The following is an 18,206-nucleotide window of genomic DNA, read 5'->3' as shown; positions in this document are numbered from 1 at the left end:
GCTGATGGACTTGCAGGCACAGATACGGTTGAGGGAATAGTATCTCCCCAACCCACATACACCCTGGACTTTGTAAGATACTCTGAAGAGGGAGAGCCCCAGGCAACAGGACTCATTTGAGCCTCATCACCCTCCTCCTGGTCCCCTTCCCTTGCCCCGGGAGACAAGCAAAGCTGAGTGGTCACCTGCCAAGCCAGCTTGAGTCTCTTAGCAGTGTGCTCAGTGAATGGTGACTTGAGCACTCAAATTTGTGGCCAGTGCAACTGAGGAATGAATTTCTAACCATGTGGTCCGAACTGACCTGAGTTATCCAGCCACACGAAGTCACTGTCATCTAGAGAAGCCTGGGGAAAGCACCCCCAGAAGCCCCTGCTGCTGGGCCCCCAGCGGAATGCTGGGTGAGGGTTAACTCAACTACTCCAGCTCAACCACAAGAAGGCACCAGGAACAGGGCAAGAGAAGGGGGCAAAGCCTACTCGGCCACACAAAAAATTCACTCACGCAGCCCCCCCACAAACATGAAACTGGTAAAACCATTCTATATCCTAAAAAAATATATTCTTCTATTCTTCTAGAGCCAAGTAAGGATAATATATTACAAGAACATGTACACAAATATCCCACTATCCCCTACATTATATTCTGGAATCTGCTAGAACATTATAGCTACTTCTTAAGACAATGCAACTTCACAAAGGGCCAAGTTCATTAAAAAAAAAAAAAAAAGTGCAGATTACTTTTAAAAAATAGTGGGGGAAGAGTCAAGAAAGGAAGATAAAGAAGCAGCCCTGTCTGAAGCTATAAATAGTAACAAAAATTAATAAAAATGATTATCTCCAACTCTTCTCATTTTCAAAAAACAAAACATAAAAACCAAGACACACAAACTTAGCTGGTGCAATGGAAATGTTCAACACAGATCATTTGCACATTCCCACTCTCTTAGCCCAGACACAGACACCTGCATAAAAGAATGAACCATTTAAAAACAAAAAATTAGTTTTTAGTTTTTATCAATCTTCTACAAATGCACTTCAGCACTTTATCCCATCCTCCCCAGATTAAAAAAACAAAACAAAAAAAAGCAGTTGAGTTCCAAATGTCACTGACAGAATGGCCCAAGGTGTACCACAGAGACTCTGTAGTGCGAGCCATTCATGGGTGGACACATCTCAAGGTGCACAATGTGCAGGGGATTCTAGCTTCTTGCCCCAGCTTCTGACAGACGGACAGGGTATAGAATGTGGAAGGCAGCCAACTTGGCTTCCATAGGCAAGACAGTCAGAGATGAGGCACATTCAGTACAGGCTCTAACCTGGTCCTAGATTCTATTCTGGAAATTTGGAGGAAAAAGAAATGACCCAAACCCAAGCTTGCCTTTAGAAAGAGCAAGCTTAACCCTTTTTTTTTTTTTTGTTTTGGCCAGGGCAACCGAGATACACGCAACCCTCCCCCACTCCCACCCATCCCCAAACCCAAGTGAGGCAGCACAGTAGAAGATGACCTTTCTTCTGACCCTAGAAAGGTGACCAGAGACGAAGACACTGACAAGTCAGTATTAAGGTGCCCTCCCTCTACAAATGCCCACCATCCAATCCTTTGACTCCCCTCCCCATTAAGTTCAAGCAGCTCTCAAGGGAAACTTCACGCGTAGAACTCGTTGGTGGGGGCTTTTTTGTAGATGGGTTTCTTGCCCAAGTCATAACTGCCTTCATCCTTCTTCTTCATGCGGTACACCAGCAGCAGGATCAGGAAAACAGCGAAGAGGATGCCCACCACGCCGCCCACAATCAGAGCTGGAGGAAGAGAGCCAGAGGTGAGGGTGAGGTGCTCCTTGGGACCTTGGGTCCACGTGTTCTTCTACCTAGTCGGTTTTCTCCATCACAATGGCCACTCCACTACCCCAAGGGAGATGATGCCTCGTCAGCTTTGACTCTCATGACTTCCACGACGGGATGACTAAGTAGTTAAGACCAGAGCTAAAATGGACCACAAAGCAAAGCCACTATTGGCCTAGTCCAAAGCTTGGGCTCTTTCTAAACATGACATAGACTCTGCTAACAACAGCTTAGCACTAGGCCAGGAACAAAGGAAAATGGAAGGCTGCAGCAACTCGCATAGACACTTCCAGCCTTACCGTGGGCTAGCAGAGTCTACAAACATGCAGAACACGCTAATGTACACACTGTCACAGTACAAGTAATTACTGAGTGTCATGGTTTGTGTTCCCACGTCTTACGGTTTCCCCGATTTCTCCTTGAACTTTGAACCTCCCCCAGCTACTACTATGTCTGCTGTGGCAAGCTTCTTCGTCTCTCTCATATTTCATACACACTGATGCTCAGCTTCCTGGCCTGTGAACCTCTGGCTCGCCTGTTCCCCACACTGAACTAGGCCTGCACAACAGTTAAGTGTCGCAGTCCAGCTCGTGAGGAGCATCTGGCTGGGGGCACGCAGAGGTAGACTTCTCCATTTGGGCGAGCATCTGTCCGTCACCATGCCAGGTGGCCAGAATAACTCATTCCTGTTTGTCAGGGGTGGGAGTGGCCAACAGAATCCTTCCTGTGGCAGACTGGATCCCCTAATCCTATTTTACCCAGGCTAAGAAGATTAATTTCACACAGACACACATACATACACACAATCTACACAGAATGGAGCAGAGCAGCCAAAAGAATGAAGAATTTCTTAATTAAAAAAAAATTAAATTTAAAAAGAAAGTGCTGCCAGGGTACCAGACGAAGTATAGGCACTATCAATCAGACAAATGCCACCTTCCTGTCTCCAGCTGTCCCCTTCCCTCCAGTAACTCCAGTCCTCCTTCAGGTCCTTGATCTGCGCCGGAAACTAACTCAGAAGGCAACCAACTGTGCTCCAGGTTAAACACCAGGCCCACCAGGCCCTGGCTCCGTGACCTGGAAAGGTTATTTAGGTTTCCAGTCTAGGTTCCATGGGGTACACAGGAACATGACAACCATGTGACAGACAATTACCAGAACTCCCTGGTGCTATGTCAAAGCTACTGGAACTAAGGCCATGTTTTCAGCTGTTGTTACGCCTCTGCTGTCCCTTCAGTGGTGAAGCCATAAGGACTAGAGAAATGGATGCTTTCTAGAAAAGATCTCATGCTGGTGTGACCCTGACATAGAAGAATAAAGGGTATTAATTAGTTCTCCTCTTACTCTGTGAACCAGAGTGGGACCTAAGTCTCCCCACAAATAAGAAAAGGAGCTTGACACAATCGGTGGTTTTCGAAGTTTTCTCGAGAAAATAAGCCTAACTGAACCAATCCGAAACTCCACAGATGTAAATGAAACCTGTCGCCAGCAGGTCTAAAATATACTAAGAGCGAAACTCTATGGCTGAGGGGGGTTATTTCCACAAAGCCTGAAACATCTAAGGCCTAACAGTTTCTAAGGACCAGACGCAAGGCAGTGCTGAGTGACCCAAGCAAGTCACCAGGGTCAACAAGGCCAGTGAGAGCCTGAGCAGGTGAAGGAAGGAGGTAGGAGAAAATAACATAGGCACACAGTTCCTTACACCTTGGCCTCTTCTGGCTCAGCTGATTCCCAGGAAAACAGGAATTACCTAGCATGGGCTAGCTACACCCATGCCTCCTCACCAGCCAGTCCCCCTCAGACTGCCTACTTATCTCTGGAAAGTTTGCTCCAGGAGACAGCATCGTTCCTTTTTACAGAGGAGTAAACCAAGGCACCAAAAAAAAAAAAAAAAAAAAAAAAAAAAAAAAAGCCTTCTGGCCAAGGTCAGAGGGCTATCAAGAGGAACTAAAGTGAAAGAGGACCCAATCTAACTCCCTGGGGCCTCCAGGCTTTCAAGGGAAATTAACCCTTAAATAATTAACTCCGGATGCCACTCAGGGGAAAGGCTCAGAGAAATACCTGAGGGGCTTAAAGAAACAATTCCCCTTCTATTCTTTAGAAGCCTTTGATATGCATCCTCCCCTTAAGGGAGATAAAGCCCTCAGATGCCCCAAGGTGAAGTGAAGGACTGAGGACTACTCTCTTCACCCTGGAGGAACAAGCAGAGTCTTACCTGCCAGGACCTCGGTTCTCTCAAACATGTTGCCATCCTGGGCAGTGCTGGACATGGACACTTTGTTGGATATATCACGATCCACTTCGGAGGGTGAGACCCTTTTGGGAATGACTTCATTCTCCTCTGGCTCCTTGGGTTCTGAGGGGACACGGATGCCAGGCTGTGCCCTCTCAGGAATGTGGTTATTTACAGGCACCTGAAAGGGACAGGGGGAAGAAGGAATACTGAGCATATCTAAAGAGGAAGTGGGTGAAGGGATAACAGGTGGAAATAACATCCACCCCAAATGAAAATGAACGGGGGGGGGGGGGGGGGGGAGAGGAGATGGCAAGCCTTCACGAACTTGAACTTCAGCGGGTATACCCTCAAGTAACCACTACGAGCAATGCAGCAATGCCCATTTGTCTTTCTGGAAGGCAAATTTGCACCTGGGATTCTCTCCTAAGACTGTGTGTGTGTGTGTGTGTGTGTGTGTGTGTGTGATACTTGATGCTTGATATTTACTTTTAGGGCACCACAATTTATTGACAGCTATTTTATCAATGACATGAACAGACCACAACCTGTAAAAATAAACGACGCAGGCAAGCAAGTCCTGAGGACACAGAACTACTTTCTCAATTTGAAATTGGTGCTGTCAGACAGCTGCAAATGCATAAGGAAGCGGGCAGGGGGTGGGGAATGGTGATGGGGGTGTCATTTTCTCCAAGGTGGATGGCCCACCTGCCTGCCCCCAAAAAAGAGTCTTCAACCAGCACTGGGGAGGCAGAGGCAGGAGAACCTCTGTGAGTTTGAGACCAGCCTGGTCTACAAGAGCTAGTTCCAGGACAGGCTCCAAAGCTACACAGAAGCCCTGCCTCAAAGAGTCAAGTGCTGCACAGGGCTGTATTTTCTGCCCCTCTAGGTGGGGGTGGGTGCGCTGTGGAAGAGCAAAAGCCAAAGGGGAGATACAAAGGGTGCACGCAGGACTTACCAAGGGATGAATCACTTCAGGGAAGGTCTTGGTCTCCTCTGTGTCATCTGCAAGGTTAGTGGAATGGCTGTGTGAGCATGAGGTTGGTATCTTGTGTCCCAGGAACAGACTCCTTCAGCTAGTGGAGTCCTTCCCAGCAAACTTCCCAAGTCAGCTTTAGTCATCTATTCTGAAACATGAGACCCGTGGGACACCTGGCTCATTCTCAGCGGTATGCACACTTGGAGTCCACTAAGTGTTCAGGCACTCTTCAAGCTCCAAACCCTACTATGTAACATATAGATCCACAGAATATAACAGTATCTGGGAACTGGTTAGAAATGCAGAATGACCCTGAGTAAATGGGGCACATCTGGAATCCTAGAACACCGGAAGCCGGCACAGGATCAGGAGTCCCAGACCAGCCTGGGCAACACGATCTGGAGAGGAAGTTAGTAGTAGAACACTTGGTGCAAGGTCCTAAACGCTATCTCTATCTGGGAGGACTAATCAGCCTAGGGCCAAATTAACTAGAATTTACATGTGAACACACTCCCCCCTCCCCAGGGAATTAACTTTTGGGAAGGAAGCAGTTCATTATAATACTAAATACTACACATTGCAACATAAAACTTAACTACAGGAGGCAAAGAGCTTGCTTCTCTACTGCGGCTGTGTAGGCAGTCCTAGAGCATAAATGTACATCCCAATGTACACAGCAAATTTTACCTCTAAAAATGCAGGGTTACCCTGTGCTGGGTAAATTCCATCCACAACACTCATTCACAATCCTTCCAACACTTGTTTTACACAGTAAGAAACCAAGGGTCTGGAGGAAAGAAAGGATGGAATTCTGGACTGTGTGACTCCAAAGCTGAAAACTTGGAATCTAACGTACCCTTCCTCGTACCCCTGAACAGGAGAGGGACACCTCTCAGAAGCTATCTGATACAGAGACCAGAAAGCCCATGAAAGCCCAAGCACCTGGTCACAAGCCTGAGAATCCTCCTTGCCTCCATTTTATCTGAAGCAGGGGTGTGTCTTCAGCTCCCCCTCCACATCTCAGCCCACACATCTGCCTCCAGTTCCACCCGGACTTCTAAGCCAGGATTTCTCCCTTCCAAAGGAAGAAAAACACTCTGGGTCTTTCCCCACGCTCCCTCTAGCCTCCACCAGAGAAAGGAGCCTATTGGACAGGTTCAGGCTCGTGCCTGCAAACTCAGAGGAATGAATTCTAAGTTGTTTACAACTCACACTCGAGACCCTGGGTGGGTGGGAAAATGTTACTTTTGTTTCCTTTTTTGAAATGGAGAAGGAAGGCTTCAGGGCAATCTCCACTAAAACACACATCTCTCTCTCTTGGGGCCACAATTCCCAGAAGGCCAGGTCCCCAGCCTGCCCAAGGGCACTCTCATACCCAGATCTCCAGAGCCGGACAGCTCCAAGTCATCTGACTCCTGCTCGAGGCCCCCAGCATCTTCGTCATCTGGGAGGGCTCCAGAGAAGTATCTGCCTTCCAGGAAGTCCTGGTGGTCTATGACCTCAGTCTCTCGAATCTAGGAAAAAAGGTAACATCATCCCACAAACTACACTCAGCCACAAGCAGGATTACAGGACTAGATTGGAAGCCCTGGGGCCTGTCTCCCATCTGCTGGATATTTACCATTCTGGGTTAATAAAAATATTTCAAGTGGTGTGGTAACAAGTTGCCAATATTTGTAGGTATCATTTACTGAGCCACCTGCAATTTCTCCGTTTTTTTTTTTTTTTTGTAGTACTGTTAATTCATTTTATAACTAGAGACGATGGGCACTATAAAGGCTTTAAATCATTCTCTAATTGGTGGCATAAGTGACAGGCAGGATGGAAGAGGCATGCAGGGGCAACCTGACTTCAGGGCCAGAGGTTCCCATGCACACAGGCATGCCCAGGATACTACAGCCTATGACGGCAGCTGATTTCCACATGGACGGGAGTAGGCTACTGGCTCTGGGCCTGCCCAGTCAGGAACACATTCCCCAACTGAGTCAGTCACCCTGGGCTGAGACAGGCTCACACCCCAAGACAGCCACAGGGCACAGCTCAGACCTAGTGACTCAAAGGCACACTCCTGAATTCATCAACTGCTCTGAAGTGTCTGTTCTGCCAGCTTTGTGCAGGACACAAAGACATAGACCCTTGCTCCCTCAGACCATGTCACCCACTCCTCAGAGAGCCAGCAGGCCACCACAGCGTCTAAGGTCAATTCCCACCAAACAACTGTTGAGAGGCATCTAAGAAGGGACCCCCTTCCAAACACCACTTATTCTGCCCCTCCCCCCCACATCTCGTAGTCCCGTAAGTTTTCCGCACCAGGGGCACAGGGTGCACGGTAGTACCCACTGCCCTTCCGCTAGCCTCTGGACTAAGGCTACTGCTCTTGTAAACAACCAGGTCCAAGGGTCACTGTTCCACTCCTAACGAGCCTTTCCTCTGCAGGGGATGAACCTCTAAGAGGGTCAGAATAAAACTAGACAGTCAGGCGACCAGGATGGGGTGGGGGTGCTCTTTTACAGAATTCTGACCATATTCAAACCAGAAACAAGCAGTGACAACCCTAAGGCTACACATAGAATTAGCCACACAAAACTTAGGGTAGAAAGTGGCCGGATCTGTTTCTGACAGCCCCAGGCTGTCCTTCACCCCAAGCTGCAGTGACACACCTGGAATGGTGAGAAAGAATGCTGGTCTATCCCTGCCTGGCAGGAGAGGTCAGGAGAGCAGCTTGGGGGTCAGGCTCCTCCTTCACTCTCTCCCACAAGCTTCCGGGGAGAGGTGGCAGGAGCTGACTGTGCCTGTATCCACCCCCCGTGGTCAGGAAATCAGATTCTGGGAAGGGAGCTCTGAGGAAGTCCGGGAGGCATCCCCCCCCCAGGAAGTCAAGGCAGAGCACTTGGTCCTGTGCGTGGGAGTGGGGAGCCAGCAGGGGTTGAGCCCGGCTTAAGAATGACTTCATGACTCCGGAATCAGGAGTTGTGGGGCTGCTGGTACTGGAATTCCAGCCCAGTACAGGGCCCGTGCCTGTGGCTTTGGTTTGGCAGGACAGCAAGAGGGCTTCTCCGCGGCTGTACAAGTGCCCTCGATGTCAGGCAACTTCCCAAGGCACCCCCCCCCCACACACACACCCTTTGGTACAAATTCCCCAGGGCTCAAAATCCGTAACAGCAAATGCCTCCTCCATTGCTTAGGGTGTGCCAGTCCTTAACACTTACCCACGTAGCTGGGATGACATAGACCCTTTTGGTAGAGGTGGAAACCAAGGATCAGAAAAGCAAATTATTTCTCTAAGGTCACACAAGCAGAAAGTGACCAACAAGTACAGCAGTCAGGCATGAGATTACCTGGGCTTTTAGCCACAGACACGGGAACACATTTGTGCTTAGGGATACCAGCCTGCCCTAGGCTAGACAGGAACACTAAGTGGTGCATGTCTAATCCAGCCAGGGGTTGGGGTAAGGAGAGATGGAGGGAGGAAGGCCGATATTGTTACTTTAGACCACCAAAGCCTGAAAGACTGGTCACTGTGTTAAAGTTCAAACTCCTCAGGGCAAATGCGGAGGTTCTTGGGGGGGGGGGGTTAGGTCTCAGTCATGGAGACCTTCCCTACCCAATCCCACCGCTAGGAAGGAGCCTTGTAATGTTAAGTCACACACCGAACCTCCTTAATTTGTGAAAGTGTTCCAGGGTGTTTCAAAACAACCCAGGAGATGGGAGATAAGCACGTTCGTTCATTGGCTTTCAGTAATTACTTCAACCTCCCATTAGAAAAATGAGGTCCAAGAAAGAAGGCCGTTAACAATCTGACGTTGGTAAAACTGAGGCTGAAACCCAGGTTTATTCCTGGTTCAGACAGCCCCCTTTTAGAACAGCTGGCATCCCCCTATTCCCCTCCCCTTCATTCTGAGACAGTATCACTAGTAGCCTTGGCTGGCCTGGTACTCCTTAGGGAGACCAGGTTGGCCTCTGAATCTCCAGTACTGGGATTAAAGGAGTCTACCCAGCCCCCTACCCCTTCACCTTTATGCTAAATTCCAGAGCAAATAATCATTAGTCTTGAGATCACACAGGGGCTCAGAGCCTGTCCAGGATCAGGCCCTTTGCCCCAGGGATTGAAAAGCTCTTCAGAGATGGTCTTAGAGGAAGAAGAGTTAAAAACCTTCAGCCTCTTCAGCACTTTAGAGAGGCTCTTGGAGCTCAGAGGACATCCTTCCTCTCTTGGTTCCTTTCTGGTTCATCCTCTGCTCACAGTACTCCCAAGTGGACAGACAGCAGCCATCGAGGCCAAGATAGCAAGACAGAACCAAGCCCAATACGTTTTCAGGCAATGGTTTTGTAAGACTGAGAAATTACCAATAGGCTTTCTTTCCTCCCGCACTCTTTTCAAACAAGGTCCATTCAGTAATCTGGGGTGGCTCTGAAAAGCCAGGCCACCCATCAGGCAAACGCAGCCCTGTCCTGACTACAGATGCGGTCTGTTCACCTCAGCTCACCCCAACCCTACCCAGGAACATGTGTTCACATGAGTATGTCCACATGAGCACCCACTATGTATCAACAGGACTCAGATCTGTTTCCAGTCACAAACATACAACAAAAGGCTGTGGGTCTACACTCAAAAGGCTCTTGCTGGCTCTGTAGCTGGCGGATATCTGAACTAATGCTGGCAGCTAGAGTCCCAGACTCTTGCCCAAAGCACCCAGGAAAAAGAACAGAAGTGGCTGACTTTTATTTTATAGGAAGCAACACCTGCCGACAGAAGGACTTTCAGGCCTGAGCCCAACGAACGTCTCATTTTATAACCTCTGAGACAGATTACTATGCCAAGGTCACCCAGGCAGCTAACATTGAAGCAGGGCCTCTCAGCTCCCAGGGTGAGGTGGCTTCCCACCCCTTTCTGGAGCCTTGGCTGTCCCCAGGGTTCTTAGCAAATACACAGGCTGTTGCATGAAGCTAGGAAAAACAAGTAAGAAACAAAGAAACACTGATTCTATCCCAAGTCTCACAATGCTCATCAATCACCCTGGGAAAAGCATGGAGGCTGGGGTGACTTCAGAAGCATCCACTGAGTATCAGGGACCCACTCTGTACAGAGTCTACTCCACAACATGACGAGGTGGTCTACCTGGTTTGCAGGTGAGAAAACAGGTTAACTGAGTCATTCAAGCATCAGAGCTAGAGAGGAGGAACTGGGTTGGGGTCTTTCTCTAGACTACGCCCTAACCACGGCCAGGTTTCTCACCGTCACCCATTCTTCACCTCCAGCCTAAGTGTGGCACACAGGGCTCCAGGGCACCCCTTCCCTTGCCCAGGATTAAATAAAGGTGAAAGTGATATTGCTTAAACAAAGGAGCAGAAACTTGGCTGCAGTGCCAGGGAGGGACTCGGGGTCAGAACTTGGTTAACTGTGAACTAATGGGAGCCTGCTACCTGCCTCCTCCCCAGGGAAGGCAGGGTCAAGGCCACACTTGATCAGGAAGAGACCCCAAGTGTAGCAGTGGAACAAGTACATTTAGGAGCAAAGAGCAACACCCTTTGGGCACAACTGCTGGACTTCTCTGAGCCGTTCTGTAGCCCCACCAACCCCATTTCCTACAGCCGGCAAGAGACACAACCACTTCTATGCGTCTAGGAGTTTATTCTGGCTTTTAAGTCTTCAATTTCCTCTTTTGTAATCGGGGCTGGTAAGCACTTAGCAGAGTGATGAAAATCCACGGAAATGAATCCCGTGACGGGGGGGGGGTTGACATGGTACTAAATACACTAGTTTTCCTTCAGGCTGGGGGGGGGCGGGGGCGGGGGAGATGGATGCTCAACAGGTCAGACTTGCAGAAGAAACTGAAGGACTAGGGAGGCTCTGGCCATCAGATGGGAGATACTTTTGCAAGCCAGAGAGGGGTATGGCATCCAGGCTTCTACTGCTGAGACCAAAGATACTCAACTGAAAAGGCTGGTTTCTTCAGACTCAGGGATGGGTAGAAACCTGCCCAGTGTAAGCTATGAGCACAGTACTGTAAGCAAACAGAGACAGAGGAAATCTCTATTTTTTCCAATAGTGGGAGGCACTAGCCAAAGACATCTGAAATTCCTCTTGTGACCTCAATCCTCTATTTCCTAGCTTGCCTTGAGGGGGAACACCCCCCCCCAATCTAGAAAACAAAAGCAAGTCTCACATCAATCTCTAGTGTCCTAGTACCTGAAAGGGTTAATTAAACAAGTTCTAGGGGAGTGGGGGGTGTGCAGTGAGGGTTCAAATGTCGGCTCTGCCCACTTCAAGGTCAAGTTACTCTGAACACAATCACCCTGTAGAGAGCCAGGCCTGGCACAGTCAGCAGCCAGCTTTTCACCAAGCCCCAGGGCAGCCCATTCCCACAAGAACTCTAGGATCATGGGGTACCAGGCAGGAATGAAGGGGATTGGTCAGGGGTTTCAGGACAAACTCCTCCCAGTACCAATCCAGTACTCTTGTCACTAACTACCTAGGTGGTCCTGGGTGGTGGATTCCCGTTTCTGAGCTTTGGGTTCCCCACCTGTAAAAAGTCTCAAAGAGACAAGCCTCCCTCTGTCCAGAGGCCTGGTTACCAAATTGGGCATTGCTCCGATTACCAGTGGAGACAGTTGGGAGGGACTGGCTCCCTCAAGGCCTCAGAGACAGAGGTGCATTGAAGTTGGGACTTGTAATCTAGGCTGCAGATCCAAAACCCCTGCTGGATCTGTGGCTGGCCAGGAGACTCTCAGGATGCAAACAAGCCTCCTGTGTTCTGAGGGCAGAATCCAAGGCCTACTTTGCAGCTCTGTTGCAACGGATTAGATCTACCAGTGCCTGGTTTTATGGCCCCTGCACCGCCCCAGACACCGGGGAAGCCAGCACTCCAGTCCAGGCCAGTCTGTCTCAATCATCTCTCAGCTGGGCTTCCCCAGAGGCAAGGAGTGTCCTCGATCTAAGTGCCCAGCCCAGCCGTTTGCTTGCTGGCCCAGAGGTTGGAGTGGTATGGCCAGTCCCCACAGGCTGGGCCACCACAGCCCAACTTCACCCAGTCACTGTTTCCATACACACCAGTTCCTCCCTGCCTCCCTTTCCATTACCCTGGGTGTCACCTGACCAGCAAGCAGCCTCTCCTTTGCCAGAGAAAACTGGGGCAGCCAACTCCCTATACTAGGAGGACAAGGGAGGGGACAGGCAAAGGATAGAGAGCACTCAGTGAAAGGGAGTAACTCAAGGTGAGGGAGGGAAGAAACCAGGTAGTGGAGGAGGGTGTCAAGTAGAGACAAGTGACAGCTGTGAAAGGTCAAAGGTGGCTGGCTGTGGTGGTCCGTGGCTGTAATCACAGTACTAGGGAAGCAGAAGTATGAGAAATAAGAATGCAAGGCTAACCTCAGCTACATAGGGAATTCAAAGCCAGCCTGGGCTACAAGAGACTCAATCTTTTAAGTTCCAGAGCCCTGAGATAAGAATCTGAACCCCAGACACCATGTCCCAAAGCCAACCTCTGGCCAAGATCAGAAGAGCCCTTATCTAGTCATCGCTAATAATAAATGCAACAAACCAGCACTTTACAGGTTTGCTAAACAAGATTATGGCCGTCAACTGACACAGGTGTTTTATAGAGGGCACTAGGGCTCTCACATCAACAAAGTGACTTATTAACTCGCTGTGTGCACCTTGATGAGTGGCAGAGCTGGGGCAGAGACTTGTGAGACTTTCTGGCTCTCAGATACGTCTTCATTTCCAGTTTCCCAGCCTCTAACAGACACCACCAGAGAGGCCTGCAAGGGGCAGGCTTGTGCCCAAAGGTCACCAACGGGTTAATTACAAACCAGCTCAAGTCAAGTTTCTCTTTCAAGTTCAATGGGACCCCAATGGTCCACACACATGTTCTCCCAGTCTCTAGTGCATGATACAGGGGGAAATGCACTGCCTTTGCTTATCCACCAAACCCACTTGTAGTCGTTCAGCTGCCTTGAGTCTGCCCACCTAACGGGAAAGTGGTACAACTTAGCTTGAGCAGTGTCCTGAGAGATCTGGTACCCTAGTAAATTCCCTGCCCCCCTTTCCCTGCAAGCTGCCCAGGACACCTGCAGATCCTGGCAGGAGAGGTGGGGCTGCCAGGAACTGGTTCTTGTTTAAATATAAACCCATCTGATAACCTGCAAACAGCCCAATTCTAAGATAAACAAATATAAGATTTGGGCTCTATCAGCCCCACCCCTAGGCTCGTCCCTTCCCACCTAGCAGCTGCAGGACTGGATGTGGGGGAAGAGGGAGGTCCTAGGCAAGTCAGGGAACGGTCTTCTCTTCTGGTCCACTACTTGGAGCTATGTTCAGAGTCTCATCTGCAAGCTCATCATCTAAGTCTCTCCATAATCTTATTTATTTACTGGTGCTAAGGAATTGAACTCAGAGCCTCAACAGACCATTAACTAAAGTTTTAACCCTCATACCAGCCTCAGAAATGTACACGGCATCCTAGAACAAGCCAACCCGAATGATACTAGCTTGGCTCTATGAATTCAGACCAGTTCAAGCCTCAGTGTTGCTTAAGGGTGTGTATATGTGGAGGGGTGTCCCAATGCTGTACCTGCTCTGTAACACTGCCCAGGGTCAAAGTGCACACACAGGCACTGTGAGTGTTCAAAGGCTCTAGACATTGATATTGACTATCAGAGGTCAAGATAAAAAACAAAACAAACAAAAACCTTCAATCCTTCAGGCCCATTCCAACATTCTTACCACAGAGCTATCCATCTTATTAACCAAGAGACTGATAGGAAATGGGTGATTCAGACAAGCTGTAGTAACACAGTGATTACAAAGCCCAGTCCATCCCATTCCCCTACTCTTAAGCATTATTTGTAAATTGCACCAACTCATCCAGTCCAGGAGGCTGAGATTACAGCTAGTGGCCAATCCCTTCCAACATCAAGCCCAGCTGTCCAGCTCCCCATTCAGGCAAGCTCAGCACTCCAAGTCCTTGGAAAAGCGTCCTGTTTCTAGGCACTTGGGATGGCAGGAGCTGAATGTCCACCCTACTTCTCTTCTCTTCTGAGACAGGGACTTGTTTAGACTCTACCAAAGCAGCCAAGAGAACTCTCCTTTCCTCTCCCCCACACTGGGCTGCGGCTCAGGAGAGGCAATGGTCCGGCCTTCTCATTTTGGATATAGGGACACTGGGCCCTAGACACAAGGTAGCAAACCAGAAGTAGGTCCCAAGGTTATCTAATGTCACCATCATCTAAAATGTTCTCTGAGGGACAAACTAACCAGACACCTAGCATTCTCAATCAGACCTTCTCAATCAGACCTGGTTCCTGATCTTGGCAGAACACCGCATTCCTTTCAGCATCAATTTTCTGTGAAAAGGGAAATAAAAATTCCTAATCTGTAGTAAGTACCAAACTGTAGCCACACTAGCAATAAATGACTTTGGAGCACTTCTAGAATGAAGTTCCATACATGAGTTTATTCGCTCACACAAATCACTGCCTGTAAGAAAAGTAGGTGTTTCAGTAGGTGTAAATGGGTGGGGTTCTCTCCCTTTGCAGAATTTGGTGGTGCTTTCATTTCCCGAAGGGAATGCCTTGGATGTCTCCAATAGCTGCTTCTGAATAGTTAGCACTCAATTATCAAGTATAGGAGGGCTGGAGAGATAGCTCAGGACCCTGGTTCAATTCCCAGCACCCACTTAGCAGCTCTCAACTGTAGCTCCAGTAGCTCCAGTTGAACTGACTCTTCTCCTGGCCTCCTTGGGCACTAGACACAAACATGCTATATACATTCAGGCAGAATGCCCATCCACATAGGTACTAAACCAAAAACCAAATATGAGATCTGGAAAGGTGGTCTTAAAGCTTTCTAGCTCCTCCATCAGATTCTGCAAAGATCTCTACACCCAGAGAGGATAAAGGGAAGCCTTCCCAACCACATAGCTCTTGAGATCATGGCCCAAATAGTTTCCTGGCTGTGTGGTAATTCTATGGGTTCCCAAGAAGCCCCAAGAGTTCTCAACAGCCACTCATAGGTCCTAGAACAGCCCCCCTAGACTTCCGCCCCTCCAGCCCCCACCCCATGCATCCCCCAACCCCCTTCAGTGCTATCAAGTAGAGAATTCTCAGGTAGACCAGATGTCTTTAAGTTGAAGTACACCTGGTGTGGTGGGTGGGAGATGCTTTCTCAGAACTGCCTGGGAGTAGTGCCAAGTCAGTGGGCTGCGCCCCTGGGCAGCAACACCTTGCCCCACCTTCCCAACCCAAAACAAGGCTGCCTTTAATTGGCCAGGGTGGGAGTGGCAGGCAGGAAGGCAGAGCAGGGAATGCTCCCAGCTGGACAGGAAGAACAGGTTTAAGATGACAAACCCGCCAAACAGAGGAGAGGGCAGCTAGGTGTTTAGCTTGGGCTCCCTTCCCCAAATCTGTGTTTGGACTAAATCCAGAATTTGGAGAAAGGCCTTATAACATGAGGAAGACTACTTTATCAGACAACTGATGGCCTGCTTGCCATCAATATACTTTATCTGGAAAAGACACAATAACATAATCACGTGTTAGTTTTGTGTGTATGTGTGTGCACGGTGAGGGCCTAAATTATGTTATCAGAAAGTACTCAATAAATCATAACAGCTATTAGCCAAACTCTGCTCCCAGGCTTTTTTTTTTCCCCCCTCTAATTCCAAGAAAAAAGGGAGAAGGGCAGATAGTATCATTTCTCCAGTCTAAGAGAGCATGATTTGATCTGATTTTTCCGTCCACAATTTAAGGGGAATCCCTGGTGCCCCAATTAAGATTCCCACATTAGCCAGGAAGGAGAGAGTGCAGAGATCGGGCTAAGATATTGAGACAGAGGCCTCCGGAAGGAAGCAGCTACTTAAGGCTGGCTTCTCCCCTTAGCTATATCAGGTCACCCACAGGCCTGGCATGACCTACCACCCCCAAACCCACATCCTCCTACTGATCTGGGGGACACAGCCGCCTACTCCTCCCCCTTAAGCAAAGCACCTGCTGGCTGAGCTGAGATCCATGGCATGTGACTGACCACGGGTTGACCTCAGTCACCTCTTAGACCCTTTCTCCTCACACTGCCCTGTCAGAATTCCTTCAGATACCTCCCCAAGTAAAGAATCAACTTCACAACACCCTTCAACATCTCATTCGGAATTATTACACCAGGGAAGCATGTGGTATGGGCTCCAGCCTCAATCGCAAATCTTTCTGCCAAGATGTTGCTTTAGAGGAAAGTCACAGCCCACATTCTGGTCCGTTCCCCCCTCCCCGCCCCCCACTATTCCTTGAGGCTTTCTAACCCCAGATATCGACAGATGTAAGACCAGTCTTGAGTTACAGGAGAAAGGGACCCAAGGGCAGCCACTAGAAGCAGAAGATAAAAACAGGCACTTCCAAGCCCGGCTGCCTAACTTCAGTCTGACTCAGCCAGTTATTAGCTGTGTGACCTTCAGCAAATTACTTAACCTCTCCTGCCTCAGGACTAGTTTAAGAACAGTAAGCAGTGAGGTTTTCTGGAACCAAAAACATTTAATTCCAAAGCTATCAGAAAGCTGTTAGAACAGAAACCTGCACACAACAGGTTCCGCATTTCACTGGAATTAACGCAGCATGTTGCATAGGCCCTCACCGGGTCTCCCCGGACAGAATCAACTGTGCCCTAAGTCAGCCCAGAGAAAAGGAATTTTCCAGAAGAATATTAATAATTAAACTTCTGGGTCTCTCTTTCCCCCCTCTAACCTTGGACTGAAGGTGATAAATCCCCTCTCCCAGAAACTGCCATGCCCCGCAACTTCCTCGGAACCCACCACTACGACGAACTAGTTGTACATGGCCCAGGGCCCTGTGGACACCGGTAGGGACCCTGGAAAGTTTCTTTAGGCTCTTCAGGACCCCTTCTCCTTCAACTTCTTCACCTCACTCAGGTGAGTGCCTCAACTTCCCCCTATGTTATTCAACACAAAAACTCGCAAAACAGCTATAACTCAACTTCTAGCCAGGAGCTGTTGAGTCAGTCCGCTCTGTAAAGATAAGGGACCCAACTTTCTAGGCAACTTAAAGCAAGAAGGGTCATCTTTTGATCCTACTGCAGCAAACCCGTTCTGCAGATGGGGAAGGTGACACTGAAGGAGTCCTTGCCCTTTCTCTGGTCAGTGGCAAGACTGTGAGCAGGGGTAAGTTCTCTCCACTCCAGAATCCCCGCGTAACCCCAAGTTCTCCTACTCCCGAATGCACGCTGCCCACCTCGTCCCCAGGACATCTAAGGCTCAAGCCGCCTGCCTGCTCTGGACACCCAAAGAGAGGAGGGGCGCTCCGGGCTCAGAGCCTGCCCCAAGATCACGGCGAAGGTCTAAGGATATGGGCGGAGAAGAGTTGACACCAACTTAGTCACGTCCCATCCCAGTGCCTCGCGGCAAAGCAGAGGCCGGGACAGAGGCGCAGAGCAATAATGTAAGTGCTCACGCTCGTGGAGTAGTTCCCGCCAGCCTTCCCGCGACCCCCGAAGTCTCCACAAAGTTTCCTCCGCCTCGGCACCCAGACGGGGGTGGCGCAGCTCCTGGTGTAACCCACTCCATCCGGAACCCGGGATCTCAGGAAACAAAGGAGGCACCCCCCCCCCGCGCGCCCTAAGACATCCCTCAAACACCTACCGACTCGGCGGGGGCGCCAGGGAACCCTCCGAAGAGCAGCAGCAGCAGAGCGAGCATGCAACGAGGCGCCATGGTCCCAAGGGCGCAGACCAGTGGCCCGGAGCGGGCGCACAGCCCTTCTTATAAGCGGCAGCCCCGCCCCGCCCTGCCCCGCCCCCAGTGCCCGCTCGCACCTCCCGGAATTCCCCCGGGAAAGCTTGGGCCTGCAGGGCGCTGCGCCTGGGCGAGCTGGAAACCCCAAGGGGGACCCGCCCACTGCGAGCCCGCAGGCTCCGGGATGACCCTAACTTGCGTCTCCCAGAGCGGGCAGCTTGTGATGGTTAGCAGATCCACGGCGAAGCAGCTCCCTCAACCCCCCCCACCCCCACCACGAGGATCACCGCCCACGCCACTTTATAGCTGGGGAAACTGAGGCCCCGAAATGGGAAGGATTGACTCAGCGTCTTCTGTTTATACCAGTCTTCAACCCGGGACGGTCCCGTCTGAAGTCGGGGAAGATTTCCCAAGTGGGGCTT

General features: G+C 49.9%; 1 protein-coding gene across 1 annotated transcript; it reads right to left on the bottom strand.

Annotated features, from left to right (window-relative positions):
- Positions 1 to 1,474: 1,474 nt before the first annotated feature.
- On the bottom strand, positions 1,475 to 17,835 carry Sdc4 (syndecan 4). Its single transcript, XM_051186591.1, has 5 exons — positions 17,692 to 17,835; positions 6,426 to 6,564; positions 5,030 to 5,076; positions 4,054 to 4,252; positions 1,475 to 1,796 (listed from the first exon to the last, which is right to left on the bottom strand). Exons 1-5 carry the CDS (start codon positions 17,761 to 17,763, stop codon positions 1,645 to 1,647), a joined length of 609 nt encoding a protein of 202 aa, XP_051042548.1. The 5' UTR covers positions 17,764 to 17,835; the 3' UTR covers positions 1,475 to 1,644.
- Between the last annotated feature and the right edge of the window lie 371 nt (positions 17,836 to 18,206).

Source organism: Phodopus roborovskii, unplaced genomic scaffold (genome assembly GCF_943737965.1).
Source record: "Phodopus roborovskii unplaced genomic scaffold, PHOROB, whole genome shotgun sequence".
NCBI classification, from domain to species: domain Eukaryota; kingdom Metazoa; phylum Chordata; class Mammalia; order Rodentia; family Cricetidae; genus Phodopus; species Phodopus roborovskii.
The sequence above is the reverse complement of the archived record's forward strand: the minus strand, read 5'-3'. Positions and strand labels throughout refer to the sequence as shown.

Coding starts and splice junctions, on each gene's coding strand:
- Sdc4 (XM_051186591.1), bottom strand. CDS start 17,763: ATGGCGCCTCGTTGCATGCTCGCTCTGCTGCTGCTGCTCTTCGGAGGG. Junction 5,077..6,425: donor GTCCGGCTCTGGAGATCTGG/GTATGAGAGTGC, acceptor CTAACCTTGCAG/ATGACACAGAGGAGACCAAG. Junction 4,253..5,029: donor CTGAAGTGATTCATCCCTTG/GTAAGTCCTGCG, acceptor TGTCCCTTTCAG/GTGCCTGTAAATAACCACAT.